General features: G+C 38.3%; 1 protein-coding gene and 1 non-coding gene across 2 annotated transcripts in view; both read right to left on the bottom strand.

The window, feature by feature from the left end:
• The window catches only part of LOC100357943 (uncharacterized), a 159,691-nt gene that overhangs the window by 64,121 nt on the left and 76,345 nt on the right, over window positions 1-19,225 (bottom strand). The window lies entirely within an intron of this gene.
• Window positions 15,541-16,503, bottom strand: LOC100346664 (olfactory receptor 1J4-like). The gene has a single exon (XM_051841374.3). It carries the CDS (start codon window positions 16,501-16,503, stop codon window positions 15,541-15,543), a length of 963 nt encoding a protein of 320 aa, XP_051697334.1.

Below are 19,225 nucleotides of genomic sequence, written 5' to 3'. Positions count from 1 at the left end.
TGGCCTTTTGGCTAAGATCAAGTGTAAAATTTACTGTGTTTAGGTGAAATGGTCATCTTTCCATTTAACTATTGGTTATAGTCCTTGCCTATATTCCCACTAAATTAGAATCTTTTTTGCTTTTTACCTTTTTACCTTTTACTCTTTATTTGATGGAGAATTAAGCCACTGACAAGAAAGAAAGAAAGAAAGGGGGGGGGAGGGAGGGAGGGAAAGGAGAGAGAGAGATGGATTGAGGGAGGGAGGGGAAGGGAAAGGGAGGGGAGGGCAGGGAAGACAGAGTAGAAGGAGGGGGGAGTGAGAGAGAGGGAGGGAAAAATCAATTATATTCTCAGAATTCTATTTATGAACTATAAAATAACCTTGAATGTAAATGGACTAAGTTCTCCAGTTGAAAGATACAGACTAGCTGAATAGATTAAAAAAAGAGACCCATCTATCATCTATATGCTGCCTACATGAAACATACTTCACCAATAATAATATATACAAACTGTATATGTGGAAAGTAGAAAAAGATATTCCATGCAAACGGAATTGAAAATGAGCAGGAGTAGCTAATATTCATATCAGACAAAATAGAATTTAGATATAAATTGTTAAGAGACAAAGATGTTCATTATGTAATGATTAAGGGATCAATTCAACAAGAAGATGTGACTATAGTAAACATGTATGCACCCAATACTAGGGCACCCAGTTTTATAAAACAAATATTATGGATGTAAAGGAAGACATAAGTTCCAATCAATACTAATGGATGACTTCAGCACCCCACTTTTACTAGTGGACAAATCATCCCAAGGAAAAAAATCAAGAAACAACAGAAGGATTCCAAGATGGCAGAATAAGGAGGCAAATTACTGCTCTAGTCTAGGGGAAGATAGTTTTAAAAAAGCAGAGAGAGTGCAATCTCAGGGGAGGGTTAGGGAGAAAACTGCAGAGGAAACTCCACACAAATTAGAGGGACCCTGTGGATCTACATGGAGGGTGTGGGTGTGGATGTGCACAACTCAGGACCCCTGCAGCTGAGAGCCTCACCACCAGCTTTGGAGTGAGGTGAGACCAGACTGCCGCAGCCCAAGCTACTGGCAATAAAGCTGTGGGAAGAACCTGGCATGAGTCCAGCTTGGAGTCCTGTGGGAGACAATGTACCTGCCAACCTATAGGGAAAAAAATGGGGATACATGTCTCTCTACTTGACCACCCAGTACCAGCATCCTGTAACTAGCTAGGAGAGTAGTTACTATGACGAAGCAGAAGTATTAAGCAAGACCCCTACCTTATACTTTATACAAAAATCCACTCAAAATGGATCAAAGGCCTAAGTCTACAACCCAATAACATCAAATTGTTAGAGAACACTGGGGAAACCCTGAAAGACATTGACATAGGCAAAGAGTTCTTGGAAAATACCCCAGAGGCACAGTCAACCAAAGTCAAAATTGACAAAGGGGGTTACATCAAATTGAGAAGCTTTTGCACTGCAAAAGGAAGACTCAGCAAAGTGAAGAGGCAATCAACAGAATGGGAGAAATTATTTGCAAACTATACAACTGAAAAGGATTAATACCCATAATACATAAAGAGCTCAAGAAATTCAACAATAAAGCAACCCAGTTAAGAAATGGGCAAAGGATTAAGCAGAAATTTTTCAAAGAGGAAATCCTATTGGCCAACAGACACATGAAAAAATGTTCAGGATCACTAGCCATCAGGGAAATGCAAATCAGAACCACAATGAGGTTTCACCTCAACCCAGTTAGAATGGCTCTCATACAAAAATCAACAAATAACAAATGCTGGTGAGGATGTGGGAAAAAGGTACCCTAATCCAACATTGGTGGGAATGCAAACTGGTACAGCCACTGCGGAATACACTGTACAGATACCTCAGAAATCTGAATATAGATCTACCACATGACCCAGCCATCCCATTCCTGGGAATTTACTCAAGGGAAATGAAATCAGTATATGAAAGAGTTATCTGTACCCCCATGTTTATTGCAGCTCAATTCACAATAGCTAAGATATAAAATCAATCCAAATGTCTATCAAATGAAGACTGGATAAAGAAATCATTAGATGTGTACTACATGGAACAACACAGTGGTTCAAAAAATGAAATCCTGTCATTTGCAACAAGATGGATGAAATTGAAAAACATCATACTTAGTGAAATAAGCCAGTCCCAAAATGACAAATGCCATATGTTCTCCCTGATCTGTGATAACTAACAGAGCACCATAAAGGTAATTTGTAGAAGTGAAATTGACACTTTGAGATGTGATGACTTTGAACAGTCCTTTTCTCAACTGTTGAAGAACAACGTTTTTTCCATAATGTTTGTTGAACTCTTTGCTTAGTATATAGTTATTCTTATGTGTATAAAATTAATTGAAAGTAGATCTTAGTAAAAAATAATAATGGGAATAGGAGAGGGAGGAGGAAGAAGGGTGCAAGTGCAGGTTGGGGGGTGAGTTCAGTGGGAAGAATCACTATGTTCCTAAAGTTGTATTTATGAAATACATGAAGTTTGTATACCTTAAATAAAAGGCTTCTTGGGGTAGAAGAAAGATACAACAGAGCTAATCTATACTACAAATCAAGTGTCCCTAACAAATATCTACAGAACATTTCATTCCAAAGCTGAAGAATACACATTCTTTTCATCAGTGCAAACATTCTCAGGGATAGACCATATACACAGCCATAAAACAAGTCTCAACAAATTCAAAGAAATTGAAGTCATTATCAGGTATCCTTTCTGACCACAATGCAATGAAGGTGGAAACTAACAAAAGAAACCCCAAAAATTATACAAACACCTGGAGACTGAACAACAAGCTCCTGAAAGAACAGTGGGTCATAGAAGAATTCAAAAGGGAAATCAAAAATTCCTTGAAATGAAGAAAATGAAAACAACATATCCAAACTGACCAGTGATGTTCAGCATTTTTCATATACTTACTTGTCATTTGTGTATCCTCTTCTGAGAATTGTTTGTTCAGATCCTTCACCCATTTTAAAATTAGATTATTTGGGTTTTGGCCATTGACTTATTTGAGTTCTTTACATATTTTTTAAACTAATACCTTATTAGATAAATATGTTGTCCTATTTTTTAGTTTATTCTCCTACATTATTGATTGTTTCTGTTGCTGTACAGATTCTTTTAGTTTAATGTAATCACATTTGTCTACTTTTGCTGTTATTTCCCATAATTTGGGGTGTTCTTAAAAATCTTTGCTGACACCAATGTCTGAAAGTATTTTCCCTGTGTTTTATTCTAGTTTTTTTCATAGTTTCAAGCCTTACATTTAGATCTTTGATTCATTTTCTTGAGATAACATCTTTAAAATATTTATTTGAAAGGCAGAATTACAGAGAGAGTAGAGGCCAGACAGACAGGAGAGAGAGACAGAGAGACAGGGAGACAGGGAGACAGAGAGGCAGGGAGACAGGGAGACAGAGAGGCAGAGAGAGAGAGAGAAAGAGAGAGAGAGGGAGGAGGGGGGGTCTTCCATCCATTGGTTCACTCCCCAAATGGCCACAAATACCAGAGCTGGGCCAGGTTGATGCCAGGAGCCAGAAACTCTAACTGGTCTCTCACGTGGGAGCCCTTAATTGAATCATTATTTGCCCAGAGATGTGAGCCATCTTCCACTGCTTTCCCAGGTACTTTAGTAGGGAACTGGTTTGGAAGTGGAGAAGTCAGGATGTGAACCAGTGCCCATATGGGATGCTGGCACTGCAGGCAGTGGCTTAACCTGCTGTGTCACAGCACTGGCCCCAGATAACATATTTTTAATTTACATCTTACTAGCCATCCCACTCCTGGGGATTTATCCAAACCAAAAGAAATCAGCATATTAAAGAGTTATCCATACCCTCAATTCACTGCAGTGCAATTCACAATAGCTAAGATATGGAGTCAACCCAGATATCTGTCAACTGTTGAGTAGATAAAGAAATTATGGTATATATACACTATGGAGTACCACTCAGCTATGAACAAAATAAAATCATGTCTTTCGCAATAAAATGGATACAACTGGAAACCATTATATTTAGTGAAATAAGCCAGTCCCCAAAAGACAAATACCATATGTTTTCCCTGGTCCACGGTACCTAATATGTACCTAAAATGTAATGTATTGGAGTGAAATGGGCATTTTGAGATAATTTACAGCCCTTGTTTATTTGGTTGAAGAACAGTGTTTTTTCCTTATACTATTTGCTGAACTCTTTTACTTAGCGCAGAATTAACTTTATGATCACTAAGTAAACTCAAAACAGATGAAGAGTGGGAACGGGAAGGGGAGGAGGAAGAAGTATTGGAGAATGTGCAGGTGGGAGGGACGGGGGTGAAGCATCATTATGTTCCTAAATTTGTAAATATGAAATACATGAACCTTGTATAACTTAAATAAAATTTTTAACAAAATTTATATCTTAGTCAAAGGCTTAATTGCTCTAGTAAATAAAGAGTTCAACAAATAAAAAGTAAAAAGACTGTAGTCCAGCAGGAAACTAGAAAAGAGCTATAAACAGTAACCAGATGAAAGATTTTCAACTTCCTTTATGTAAATATTAAAATAGTCACAAAATCATTGAAACTATAGTGGTCTATAATTCCCGTGAATTCATTTGACAAAGATTTGAAACAATTTAACAAAACATGGCATTTGCACATAAATAGATACACTTGAATATTTCTTTTTCTGGGTCTTATTTTTAATTTTGGTAAAGGCCGGTTTCCTTCTTTTGTATACGTACTCATATATCTACTTTTCCCACGACCATTTATTAAACAGGCTTTCCTTTCTCTAATGTATATTCTTATTGCCTGTGTCAAAAACAGATTGGCTATAGATGTGGATTTACTTCTAACTTTATTCTGTTTTCCTTGGTTTATGTATCTGCTTTTATGCCAGTATCATGCTGTTTTAGTTACTTTAGCTTTGGAGTATGCCTTGAAATCAGGTATTATGCCATTGGTTGAACTCTTTACTTAACAGAACTATGCATAGGTATTTTAATCCAATTGAAAATTGAGCTCTATAAAAAATAAAGAGTGGGAATAAGAGAGGAAGGATATGTGGAAATGTACAGTTTGGCATACATTCCCACAGACTTACCCCTAACAGTAAAGCTAAAAACTTGCCATGGGACTCCAAATCCCATTAAGTTGGCAGGTCCCAATGCCATCTTACTAGTTAAAGTGATCATTTTAAGTACCTAACTGATCATAAAGATAGGAATAAGTGTCAAAGGGATCACATAAATAAGACCAAGTATTGGGTAATAACAATAGATAGAATTTAAAAGGAGAGAATGATCCAACATTGGAAACAGGCCACACAGCAGACTCATAGAATGACAAATGCCCCAAACAGCCCTCTGGCCTCAGAACTACCTCTTAAGGCATTCAGATCTGACTAAAAAGCCCATGAAAGCATTTCAGGCATGGAAAACCAAGACACTGTGGCAAAAAAATGAAAGAAAGGGCCATCAAAGAAGGAGGTACCTTTCTCTGAAGGGAGGAGAGAATTTCCACTTTGATTATGGCCCTTTCTAAATACTGATGGAGTCTGTGGACTCCAAAACCTTCCATAGCCTTGGCAGCTTATGACAAGAGTCTCAAGTGATCACTGACATCATAAATAAGAGTGTCAATTGTTAAATCAACAATAGGAGTCACTGTGTACTTGCTCCCCATTGTAGGACCTCTGTCCTTAATGAGTTGTACTATGAGAATTATGGTAAAATTTGTCTTCAAACTGTTCTTTATACTTTGTGTGTGTGGGCGCAAACTGTTGAAATCTTTACTTAGTATAGAGTTGGTCTTCAGTATATAAAGATAATTAAAAATTAATCTTAAGTCGGCGCCACAGTTCACTAGGCTAATCCTCCACCTTGCGGCGCCGGCACACCGGGTTCTGTCCTGGTTGCCCCTCTCCCAGGCCAGCTCTCTGCTGTGGCCAGGGAGTGCAGTGGAGGATGGCCCAAGTGCTTGGGCCCTGCACCCCATGGGAGACCAGGATAAGTACCTGGCTCCTGCCATCGGACCAGCGCGGTGCTCTGGCCGCAGCATGCCAGCCGCGGCAGCCATTGGAGGGTGGACCAACGGCAAAGGAAGACCTTTCTCTGTCTCTCTCTCTCTCACTGTCCACTCTGCCTGTCAAAAAAAAAAAAAGAATCTTAATGAAGAATGGAATAGGAGAGAGAGTAGGAGGTCGGATGGGAGTAGGGGTGGGAGGGCAGGTATGGGGAGAAGAATCACTATATTCCAAAAGCGGTATCTATGAAATTTATATTAAATAAAAGCTTTCAAAAAAAAAAAAAAAAGAAAGAAATCAGGTATTGTAAAATACTTCCAGCTTTGGTTTTTGTTTTTGTTTTTGTTTTTTTTGTTTTTGTTTTTGTTTTTTTTTTTGCCCAGGATTTTTCTATTCAGAGTCTTTTGTGTTTCCCATACATGTTTTAGGGGCACTTTTTAAAATTTCTGTGAGAATGTCATTTATATTTTGAAATCAACCTCACTGAATCTGTAGATCAATTTGGAAATTCTAATATTAATTCTTCTAATCTATGAACATGGAACGTCTCTTAATTTGTTTATGTCCACTTTAATTTCTTTCTCAGTGTTTAGTAGCTTTCATTGTAGGGGATCGTTCATTTTCTTAGTAAAATTTGCTCCTGGTAGTTTTTTGTTGCTGATGATTTTGTTAATGTTTTAGTAGCTATTTGAATGGAACTGCTTGATTTCTTTCTCAACAATTTCGCTATTGGTGTATTTAAAACTTTGTTGGTTTTGTGTGTTGATTTTGTATCCTGCAACCTTACTGAATTCACTTATCAGTTCTAACAGTTTTTTGTATAGTCTCTATGTTTTCCTGTATACAAAATCATGTCATTTATAAACACAAATAATTTGACCTCCTCCTTTTCTACAGGAATGTGGTTTTTTCTCTTGCCTATTGCTCTGGCTATAACATCTACCATAGTAAATAAGAATGGTGAATGGACATCTTTGTCTTGTGCCAGATCATGGAGGAAGTATTCAGTCTTTCCCTATTCTCTATGACATGGGCAGTGGGTTTGTCATATACAGCTCCTACTGTGTTGAGGTATTCCTTCTATATACATAACTATTTGAAGATTGTTTTTAATCATGAAGGGTTCTTGAATTTTATCAGATGCTTTTCTGCATTTGTTGAGATGGTCACATGGCTTTCATTCTTTATTCTATAGATATGATGTATCATATGTATGATGTATATTGTTTTGCATATGTTGAAGCATTCCTGCATCCTGCGACAAATCCCACATTGTCATGGTGAGTGATCTTTTTGCTATGTTGTTGGATTTTATGTGCTGTTGTATTTGATTTGCTAGTATTTTATTGAGAAATGTATGTTGATCAGGGAGATTGGCATGTAGTTCATATGTGTGTATGTCCTTGTCTGGCTTTGATATCAGGCTAATGCTGACCTCATGGAAGGAATTTGGAAGGGCTTCCCCCCTTTCAATAATTTGGAATAGTTTGAGAAAAATTAACCTTAGTTTTCTTAGGAGCTTTCGTAAAATGCAGCAGTAAAGACATCCAGTCCTGGGCTTTTCTTTCTTGGGATACTTATTGCTGACTCAGTAGTATTACTTGTGTTAGTTTGCTCTAGTTTTCTATGTCCTCGTGGTGTATATGTAATGTGAACTTATCCATTTCTTTTGGGTTTTCCAATTTGTTGGTGTGTTAATAATAGCAAGCTCAGTGATCCTTTGTATGTCTGGTAGGTCCTTTTTAATCTCAGATTTTATTTACTTGGATATTGCCTCTCTATTTTCTTGGTTACTCTGGCTTTATTTATTGATCTTTTGCAATTTTTGGTCTCTGTTTAATTCTGTTCAATTCTGTCTTCTATTATCTTTGGATTTGCTTTTTTCTTGCTTTTTTAATAACTTGAGTGGTGTTTTGATGTTCTTTATTTGAAGTATTTTTAAGTGTAGGCACTTGTTGTTATAAACTTTCTTCTAGTACTGCTTTTCCTGTATTTCATAGACTTTGGTAATGTTGTGTTTAAATTTTCATTTGTTTCAAGAAATTTTTTAAATTATCTTTTGATTTAATTTACTCATTGATTGTTCAATGGAACACTGATTAACATCCACATATTTTTTATAATTTCTAAAGTTCTTGTTATTGATTTTTGGTTTTATTAATCTGTGGTCAGATAATAAATATATGCTATGATTTTACATTTTTAATTTGTTGAGACTTGTTTTGTGGCCTAACATATGATCCACCCTGGAGATTATGCTATGTGTTAGTGAGAAAAATGTATATTCTGCACCTGTTGAATGAAATGTACCGCAAATGTCTGTTGGGTAAATTTGGTTTTAATCATTATTAGTAGAGAAATAAGATACCATTGTAATGTACAAGTGTGCATAGCTGTTCATGATGCAATCCCATTGTCAAATTTACACCCTGTGTACATGTCAACTAGAGATAGAAATAAGAAGGTTCATAGCAATCTTGTTCATAATATCAGAAAATTGGAAAGATGTTCAACAGAATATAAACTGTATTTTTATTATTTAGCTTTTTTAAAAAAATTATTTAAGTTATACAAATTTCATGTATTTTATATATACAGATTTAGGAATAAATTTTATTTTTACATGAGGAAAATTACAAAGCACTCATGTTCCAGCTGTTTACCGTAACCATCTATTCTTGGATTTTTTCTCTACTTTTCCAATTAGACAGTCTGGCATATTTATTCAGTTATTTTAACACTCATGACTGATGTTTCCAACATCTATAAAGTCTGGTTTTGATGCTTGCTTTGTATCTTTTTTTTAAGGGAAAGAGTTTATTGGGGGAAACCCAACAGACCAGAGGGAAGGGGCAAAGAAGGAGAAAGAGGGAGAAGGAGAGTGTAAGAGAGAGAGACAGACAGAGGTCAGGAGACAGAGAGGAAGAGAGAGAGAGCCATGTGTTTAGGAACAGGTCCCTTTAAAACTTTGCCAGGGAGGGCGGGTAGGGAAGCAGGAGCAGTGAATCCCATTAGGATAGGGGTGGGGCTAACATGGGTGGTTGGGCCACATGGCTACCTGGCTTCCAGCAATGGCTGTTTTGTACTGTAAGAATGTTGGGCTTTTTGCCTGTTAGCATACCTTATAATTTCTTGTTGAATGTTGGATTGATGCTTTAGATAATAATAACTGAATGAATAGAACTGAATAGGGTCTGGTGCTGTGGCATAGTGGGTAAAGCTGCCACCTGCCCTGCTAGCATCCCACATGGGCGCTGGTTTGAGTACCTGCTGCTCTACTTCCAATCCAGCTCTCCACTATGGCCTGGAAAAGCAGTAAAATATGGCTCAAGTCCTTGGGCCCCTGCACCCGCATGGGAGACTCAGAGGCAGTTTCTGGCTCCTGGCTTAAGACCGGCCCATATCTGGCCATTGCTTCTATTTGGGGAGTGAACTAGTGGATGGAAGACTTCTCTCTCTCTCTCTTTGCCTCTACCTCTCTGTAATTCTGCCTTTAAAATAAATCAATCTTTTAAAAAATGAATAGAATGTTCACCATGAGCATTTTTGCTTAGAAGACTAGGAATTAGGCTGTGTTTACCATTTCCAATAGCTACAGGTGTTGGAGGTCCCAGTGTTTCCTGGTTTCCATGTTTTTTCTCTCTTACTGTTTTTGCATTTCTGTAGAGACTTCTTTTTACATAGCTTCTGTACCTTGTATCTCAGTTGTAATCCACTATTCTTCAACTGAAGTCCTGTGGATGTGGTGATTAACTATGGGAAAAGGAAGTATTCTACAACCTTATGATTCAATTTCAGATATTGTGATAAGCATGAATTCCTAGTCTGTGACTTTCAAAAGGGTTGAATTAGTTTCTCTTGTGGGTAAGATTTTAATAATGAAAATTCATTTCAAAATGATTACTTCCCCTCCATTAAACTTACTACCTCCCCCTTTGAAACCAGTGCTTATAAGAACTGAGTTTGAATTAATATTCAAATATTTAATATTCAAATATTCAAGTCAGAGCATATCATTTAATTCAAATACAGATGTCTTCCAACTCCTTTTAAATAAACCCAGGAGAGTCCTAGAAGTCCTGAGTGCAGTCTCAGGAAAGAGTGAGGGAGAAAACAGCAGAGGAAACTATGCAAATTGGAGGGACACAGTGGGCCTACTTGGAGGGCGAGAACACCCACAACTCAGGACCCCAGCAGCTGAGAGCCTCTGTACCAGCACTGGAGAATGAGGTGAGACAAGACTGAAGCCTAAGACACTGGCAAAAAAGCTGCAGGAAAAGCCTAGAGAGAATTCAGCTTGGAGCTCTGTGGGGGACAGTGGCAGGACAGTGAACCTGCCAGACTAGAGGAGAAAAAAACAAAGAGAGAGGCATGTTTCTCTCTCCTCAATCACATTGCAACTGCATCCTGTAACAAACTGATAGAGAGTAGGCACCATTTTGGACATATGTAACAGTTGTACCAGCTCAAGTCCATGCCCAGCAACCAGCCAAGCGGAGACTCCCAAGTCCTATACGTAGAACAGATAGGAGACTGAGTGCTCATGACTGTGAGAGGATTGCATACTGGGACTGTGCAAACACTGAGACTGTGTGGCTGGGATACTGCAGTCACTGTGGGAGGCTCCACACTATCAGGTCTCCCTGGTTACCTGGTGAGGGACATTGCTGGGGAATCTGAGCTTACACTGAGGACTGCACAGATCTTGTGTGGCAGAGTGGACGAATAATATACTGACTGGGGCTAGTGCCCAGGCACTGGTGTCCTTCAAGGAGAGGAGCTCAGCTGAGACTAAGCCAACAGACAAGACAAACTTCCCCTCTGATAGAGAGAGAGGAGATTTACCATGCCAAACCTTGGTGTGTCACCTCAGACATGCCTTTCGTCCTGGAGCACTGAACAGAGCTCCTTGGTCACACCCACCACATGCCCCTATGTATTCCCTGAAAGGAAAACTCCACTAATCCACATAGTCCAAAGATAAAAGCTACACAAGAAACCAACAAGTAGCTCCATAAACGCCTAATAATAAATACACCAATTCAAGAAACAAGAATAAGGAAAACAACATGGTGCCCCCAAAAGAACACAACACTTCAATACTATATTACAAAGATGAGGAGATTCAAGAAATGCCAGAAATGGAATCCAAAAATCCAAAAAATAGGATTACTTAGAATTAATCAGAAACAAGGAAACCCATACATGACATGAATGAAAATTCCTCCCATGAAGTTGAAATATAAAGAGTAATCAAAATAAAATCTTGGAAATGAAGAATTCAATAGAACAAATAAAAATGCAAAGGAAAACCTTAGCAATAGAATCAGTGAAGCAAAAGAAAGACTATCTGACACAGAAGACAAAGCACAGGCAATTATACAGTCAAACCAAACACAAGAAGAAGAAATTAGAAAACTAAAAATCACTGTTAGGAATCTACAAGATCCTATAAAAAGACCCAATATACAGCTTCTAGGAGTTCCTGAAGGTTTACGAAGAGAAAGGATCAGAAGGCTTTTTAGTGAAATAATAACAGAAAACTTCCCTAACCTGAATAAAGAAAGGGACATCCAAGTATAGGAAGCACATAGAACTCCTAATAAAGATGACTAGAAAAGTTCTTCACCACAACACATGATTATCAAACAATAAACAGCAAATCATAAAGATTCTAAAATGTGCACAAGAGAAACACTAGATTACTTTCAGAGGATCTCCAATAAGACTCATAGCAGAATTCTCATCAGAAACCCTACAGGCTAGCAGAGAATGGTGAGATATATTCCAAGTATTCAGAGAAAAAAACTGTCACCCCAGAATACCATACCCTGCAAATCTCTCATTAATTAGAAAAGGTGAAATAAAGACCTTCCATGACAAACATAAATTGAAAGAATTTGTCACCTACCTGTCCAGCCCTGCAGAAGATGCTTAAGGATGTGATGCACACAGAAACACAGAAACATGGTCATCACGATGGAAGAAGATAAAGGAAGTAAATTTCCCAGTTAAAGTATAAAGGAAATCCAAAGTTAAAAATAGGAATATTTATGGAAAAATGGCAGGGCCAAACCATTACTTATCAACAGTAACCTTGAATGTAAATGGCCTAAACTCTCTAATTAAAAGAAAGTTTATAGCAATAGGTGCTTAAATCAAGAAATTGGAAAGGCACCAAATAAATGAACTATCAATGCATCTCAAGAATCTAGAAAAACAATGGCAAACTAGACCCAAAACTAGCAAGAGAAAAGAAATAATTAAAATTAGAGAGGAAATCAACAAAATTGAAACAAAAAATGAAATGAAACAAGAAAAAAGAAAGAAAACAAGAAAAAGAAATGAAAGGGATACAAACTGGGATGCAGGAAGTCAAATTATCCCTATTTGCAGATATCATGATTCTATATGTGGGATCCAAAAGCCTCCACCAAGAGACTATTGGAACTAGTTTGGTAAAGTAACAGGATATAAAATCAATACACAAAAATCAGCAGCCTTTGTATACACAGACAAGCTATGGCTGAGAAAAAACTTCTAAGATCAATCCCATTCACAATAGCTACCAAAAAAATCAAATACTTTAGAATAAATGTAACCAAGAATGTCAAAGATCTCTACAATGAGAATTACAAAACATTAAAGAAAGAAATAGGAGATACAAAAAAAAACTTCCATGTTCATGGATTGGAAGAATCAGTATTATCAAAATGTTCATTTTCCAAAAGCAGTTTACAGTTTCAATGTAATACCAATCAAAATACCAGACATTCTTTTCTCATCTAGAAAAACTGATGCTGAAATTCATTGGAAACACAGGAGACCTCAAATAGCTAAAGCAATCTTATATAACAAAAACAAACCCAGAAGCATCACAATACCAGATTTCAAGACATACTACAGGGCAATTATAATCAAAACAGCCTGGTCCTGACAAAAAAATAGACATATAGACCAATGGAACAGAATAGAAACTCAATAAATTAGTCCATGCATCTACAACCAACTTATATTTGACCAAGGAGCTAAAACCAATCCCTGGAGCAAGGACGGTCTCTTTAACAAATGGTGGCTGGTAAAATTGGATTTTCACATGCAGAAATATGAAGCAGGACCCCTACCTTACACCTTACATAAAAATCAATTCAAAATGGTTTAAAGACCTAAATCTACAACCTGATACCATCAAATTATTAGAGAACACTGGGACAGGCAAAGAGTTCCTGGAAAAGACCCCAGGGACACAGGCAATCAAAGGCAAAGTTATCATCAAATTGAGAAGCTTCTGTACTGCAAAAGAAACACTCAGCAAAGTGAAGAGGCAACCAAAAGAATGGGAGAAATTATTTGCAAACTATGCAACTGATAAAGTATTAATAACCAGAATATACAAAGAGATCAAGACATTCCACAATAATGAAGGAAACAACCCAGTAAAGAAATGAGCTAAGGATTTAAACAGACATTTTTCAAAAGAGGAAATCCAAATGGCCAACAGACACATGAAAAAAAATGTTCAGATCATTAGCTGTCAGGTAATGCAAATCAAAACCACAATGAGGTTTTACCTCACCTGTTAGAATGGCTTTCATACAAAGATCAACAACCAACGCTGGCGAGAATGTGGGGGAAAAGTTACCCTATCCATTGTTAGTTGGAATGTAAACTGGTATAACCAATATGGAAGTCAGTTTAGAGATACCTCAGAAATCTGAATATAGACCTGCCATATGACCTAGCCATCCCACTATTGCGAATTTACCCAAGGGAAATGAAATCAGTAAACAAAAGAGTTATCTGCACCCCCATGTTTATTGCAGTTCAACTCACAATAGCTAAGACATGGAATCAACCTAAATGCCCATCAACTGGACTATATAAAGAAATTATGGAATATGTATGCCATGGAATACTATACAGTGGTAAAAAAAAAAGAAATCCAGTCATTTGCAACAAAATGGATGAATCTGGAAAACATCATACTTAGCAAAATAAGCCAGTCCCAACAGGACAAATACCATATGTTCTCCCTGATCTGTGAAAACTAATAGAGCACCTAGAAGGAAACCTGTAGAAATGAAAGTGACACTTTGAGAAGCAATGACTTGAACAGCCCTTGTCTTGACTGTCAAGAAACAGTTTTTTATTCTCTTCTTTCTACTATTTGTTGAACTCTTAACTTAATCATATGTGTATAAAGTCAACTGCATATAGATCTCAATCAAAAATAAGACTGGGAATAAGAGAGGGAGGAGGAAGTTTGTAACTGTAAAGCTGTATAGCTCTGCATATATTCCTACATACTTACTTCTAAGGGTACAGTTTAAAAACTTGCCATCAGACTCCAAATTCCATTAAGTTGGTTGGTAAAAATGCCATCTTAATGTTAAAGTGACAATATTATGTGTTAAAATGATCATAGAGATAGGATTAAGTGTTAAAGGGATCATATAAATAAGATCAAATGTCTGGTAATAATAATAGAATTTAAACGGAGAGAATGGTCCAACATGGGAAGCAATCTACATAGGAGACTCATAGAATGACAATTGCTTTAAATAGCACTCTGACCTCAGAATCAGCCCTTAAGGCATTCTTGTCTGGCTGAAAAGCCCATGAGAGAATTTCAGGCATGGAAAGTCAAGACATTGTGGCAAAAAAAAAAAAATGTCCTACAAAGAAATGGCTATCAAAGAAGGATGTGCTTTTCTCTGAAGGGAGGAGAGAACTTCTACTTTGCTTATGACCTTGTCTAAATGCTGACAGAGTTTGTAGTTCATGCCAAGAGCCTCGAGTGATTGCTGACATCATACATATGAGTGTTGATTGTAAAATTAACAATAGGGCTCACTGGGCACTTCTGTCCTCAATGAGTTGTACTATAAGAAGTAACCGTAAAACTTGTTCTGTGTGTATGTGTGTGTGTGTGTGTGTGTGCAAAAACCATTTCCATGCAATTACATTTCAGTGAAAATTATTGAACTCTTTTACTTAGTATAGAGTTGGTCTTCTGTGTATAAAGTTAATTGAAAATGAATCTTAATGGATGATGGGACTTGGAATAGGAGAGGGAGAAGGAGGTGGGTGAGAGTGGGGATGAGAGGGCGGGTATGGTGGGAACAATCACTATATTCTTCAAGTTGCACTTATGAAATTTGTACTCATTAAATTAAAGGTTTCTGTGAGAAAAAAATTTTAAATAAAATATATGAGGTAAAAAATGACATATCTGAAAGGAGAAAAAGGTAAATCCATAATAATGATACATGTTTGCCTAAGAGTTTCCATATATCTTATAAAAGATGATAAATGAGCAAAGATTGATTAGAGGTCTGACAATCTAAGTAATAAAGTTGGTCCTGATGACCTGTTAAGAACACAGTACATATTGGAATATATAAATGTATTATTTTAAAACTGCATCAGTTATCTCCATAAAGTAATCTTAGGAGTCACATCTCACAGTGCTCATGAATCAAATATAAAGATTTAGTGATGGCCACTTAAAGAGGTTAGCCCTCTTAACTAGTACTTCTAAGGCCTGTTTGATATCTTTGTTCCTAAGACTGTAGATGAAGGGGTTCAGCATCGGTGTGACTACTGTGTAAATTACAGAAACACTTATGTCCTTCTCACTGGGGTTCTGTGACAAAGAGAAAAAGTAAACACCTGCAAGTGTCCCATAGTATAAAGACACCACGAAAAGATGGGAACCACAGGTAGAAAAGGTTTTCAACAATCTCTTGGAGGAGGGGACCCTCAGAACAGTGGTCCCTATACGGACATAAGAGCCTAAGACACTACTCAGAGGAACGACGAAAAGCATTCCTCCCTCAGTAAGGATGACCAGCTCATTGAGGGAGACGTCTGAGCAGCTCAGCTTCAGGAGGGCAGTGAGCTCACAAAAGAAGTGGGGGATGGTAACATAAGAACAGAAGGACAGCTGGACCAAGAGGACCGTGTGTAACAGGGCATGAGCACAGCAAAAGATCCAAGACCCAGCTACCAATGAGATACACAGCTCCTCCCTCATGACAGAGATGTAGTGCAGTGGGCGGCAGATGGCCACATACCTGTCATATGCCATCACTCCGAGAAGGAAATTGTCAAGGCAGCCAAAAAGTATGAAAAAGTACATCTGTGCTATACATCCTGCATAGGGGATGGATTGGTCCCGAGTTTGCATGCTCATTAACATCTTTGGCACAGTGACTGACGAGAAGGCAATGTCAGTGAATGCCAAGTGGCTGAGGAAGAAGTACATGGGGGTGTGGAGGCGGGAGTCCAGCCTGATGAGCAGGATGATGAGTAGGTTCCCCAGCACTGTGGTCAGGTACATGCCCAGGAACAGGGCAAAAAACATGCTCTGCTCTTCCGGCCGGATGGGGAGCCCCAGGAGGAGGAACGTGGACACATGGCTCTGGTTCTCCCACCTCATGCTGGTGTTTTCTCTGTTGGGAATCGAGGAAATTCGTTTATGTCAGTGGACGTGACCAGACCATTATCAGTATATCCTCTGATACAAAATTCTTGTTGCAGCTACAATTGTGTTTCTTTCTCACACTGGATGCATGATTCACAAATCTGTCCTATTCTAGTCCCAACCACATATCAAACCCTCACATTAACCAAGTTTCTATCCAAATAAATGAAAGGAGATTAATTGTTCATTCAACATGTATTTATTTGAGAATAAACTTGTCCAGTCACAACACCAACTCCTGAGCATGTGCACAGTAATAGTGGACAAGAAATGCAGTCTCTGGACTGAAGGAGTTGACATCTTGAGATCAAGAAAAAGATGCAAACCTCAGTAATTCGTTATGACTAAAGCATGAAACCAGTACCAGGAAAGAGGTATCAGACATTGTTAATCTACTAGGCATTACTAATTTGGTTTATTCAGTAGATCTCCTAGTTTTAGATCTTGGAAGTGGCCTCAGCTCTCTGAGGTCCACATTTCTCACTAGTAATGGAGTGGTAACCATTTCTCCTTTATAATGGCATTTGAGAAGTAAGTGACCCAATGGACAAAACTTATTCAGCACCACGGAGAAGCAGAACAGCAAATCCTCCTCAGGGACCTTGTACTTGCTCAGGGGCACAGGTTATCTCAGATCATGACCACTGAGGAAGGCAATGATTGCCCCTATGCAGAGCTCAGCTGTTCACTGAGCTACAGTGTGTCACTACTCACCAAAGAACCAGAAGGCAAGAGCCAGCTAGGAACTTGGCTACAAGTAGAACTTTGCATGCCGAAGGAAGCAAGACCCATGAGCTGTGAAAAGCAAATCAAGTCATGACCTTGAGGTTTTGGAGGGAACATTTGGACGGGCTTTTGACGTCTCCCTGTTCCTCCTTAGACAATGGGAAAATAAGAAATCTCCATGACAGCAACAAAGGATTTGTGGAAAGATAACAAAAATTCCTCCTTTGCACTGAGGACCATTGGCCAGCCATGGTGCTGAAGAATTTGTATGCATTGTCTCATTCATCCTTCTAACAGCCGTTATGCAGGAGGATCAGTTACCCCTCATTTACCCACGAGGTCTGAACCCCAGAGAGCTGAGGTCACTTCCCAAGGCCAGAAAAAGATACAAGGACAGGACTGAGGACTGGGAGACTTACTACAGGCATCAATAGCTGCCAAAGGGTGGAAATGCACATGAAATTGCCTGTCTCAGACAGAAATATGATCACTGTTTAAAGAAATTTAAGAAGTATTTGAGTTCATAAAGGTTAACCAGAAGCTCCCGAAACACATACAAGTGTACTTCAAAATCTCATAGAAAAGAGAAATTAAAATATGAGTTGATTCAGGCCCTAAAATGCAATCTATGCATAGTTTTTATAATAAGCATTTTCTATTAACTTTTTGAAGACCCATTGTGCACATAAATTTTAAAAATTTTTATACCTTGGCCGCCATTGTGGTGTACCATATAAAACCACTGCCTTTGATGCCAGCATCCCAAATGGATACCAGTTTGAATTTTGACTCTTCCACTTGCTATCCAGCTCCCTGCTAACTGCCTAGGAAAAGTGGCAGAGGATGGCTCAAGTGCTTGGGCCCCTACTACCCATATGGAAGACCAGGATAAATCTCCTGGTTCCTGGCTTTGGCCTGGCTAAGCCCCAACAGTTGCAGCCATCTGAGGAGTGAACCAGCAGATGGGAGACCTCTCTCTCTCTTGCTCTCTTGATAGACAGATACATAGATAGATATAGATATAGATATAGATATAGATATAGATATAGATATAGATATAGATATAAATATAGATAGACAAATACACAGGACATAGAACATGTGACTAAATTATCTATGGAATCATAAATCAAAACTCTCAAGTAACATACAAGGTCTGATACACAAAACAATGCACACAACCACATGCAAACACTTGTATCATCTCAATACAAAGCATACAACCAGCAGCACATAAGAGTCACATTTCAGATAAATACACTGACACTCTGGACACTCACACAGTAAAAAGTAAACACAAAGTCAGACACATCACACAAAAGTCATTAATATCACCAACTCCACACACATGCCTCTTCCCACTCAGGCAAGAAGCAGCATACATTATCACACACACACACACACACACACGTCATTGGAGATAAGGCTCCAGCCTGCCTCCCCCCCACCCATATCCAACACAGGTGAAGGTAGTCAGCCAGAAAGGTACATGAGCTCCTGTCACTCAAAAGCATCAGCACATAAACATAAGCACAACGTACAAATCAAGCAAGCAGCACTTACACACACACACACACACACACACACACCCCCCACTTTCTCAAACACATGTAACCTCACTCGGGAACAAGTACAGATCTAAGATCACACCCACATCATTGAGCACAGATACGGGGCTTCTTTCCCATGGCTGTCATGAGTCAACTCAGAAGACGTCTGTTCCAGATTGCTGAGCACATCTCTGTATCTTCAGATTCTGCAAGCTCATTTACTCACACTGATGATGGCTGTCCACAGATAAAAATGAGGTAGTCAGAGAAGGAGAGCGGAGCAAATGTTTGAGATGAAACGAACAAAACCAAAAAAATTATACTTTCTTAATGTGAGTCTGTTTAGAGTTGTATGCTGTGTGTTTAGAGAGGAAAAATAGTGGGCTGTGGGTCCATCACAT

Source organism: Oryctolagus cuniculus, chromosome 1 (assembly GCF_051225735.1).
Source record: "Oryctolagus cuniculus isolate XC-2025 breed Fujian yellow rabbit chromosome 1, ASM5122573v1, whole genome shotgun sequence".
Taxonomy (NCBI): Eukaryota; Metazoa; Chordata; class Mammalia; order Lagomorpha; family Leporidae; genus Oryctolagus; species Oryctolagus cuniculus.
Note: the sequence above shows the minus strand (reverse complement) of the source record. Positions and strands in the feature narration are given on the sequence as shown.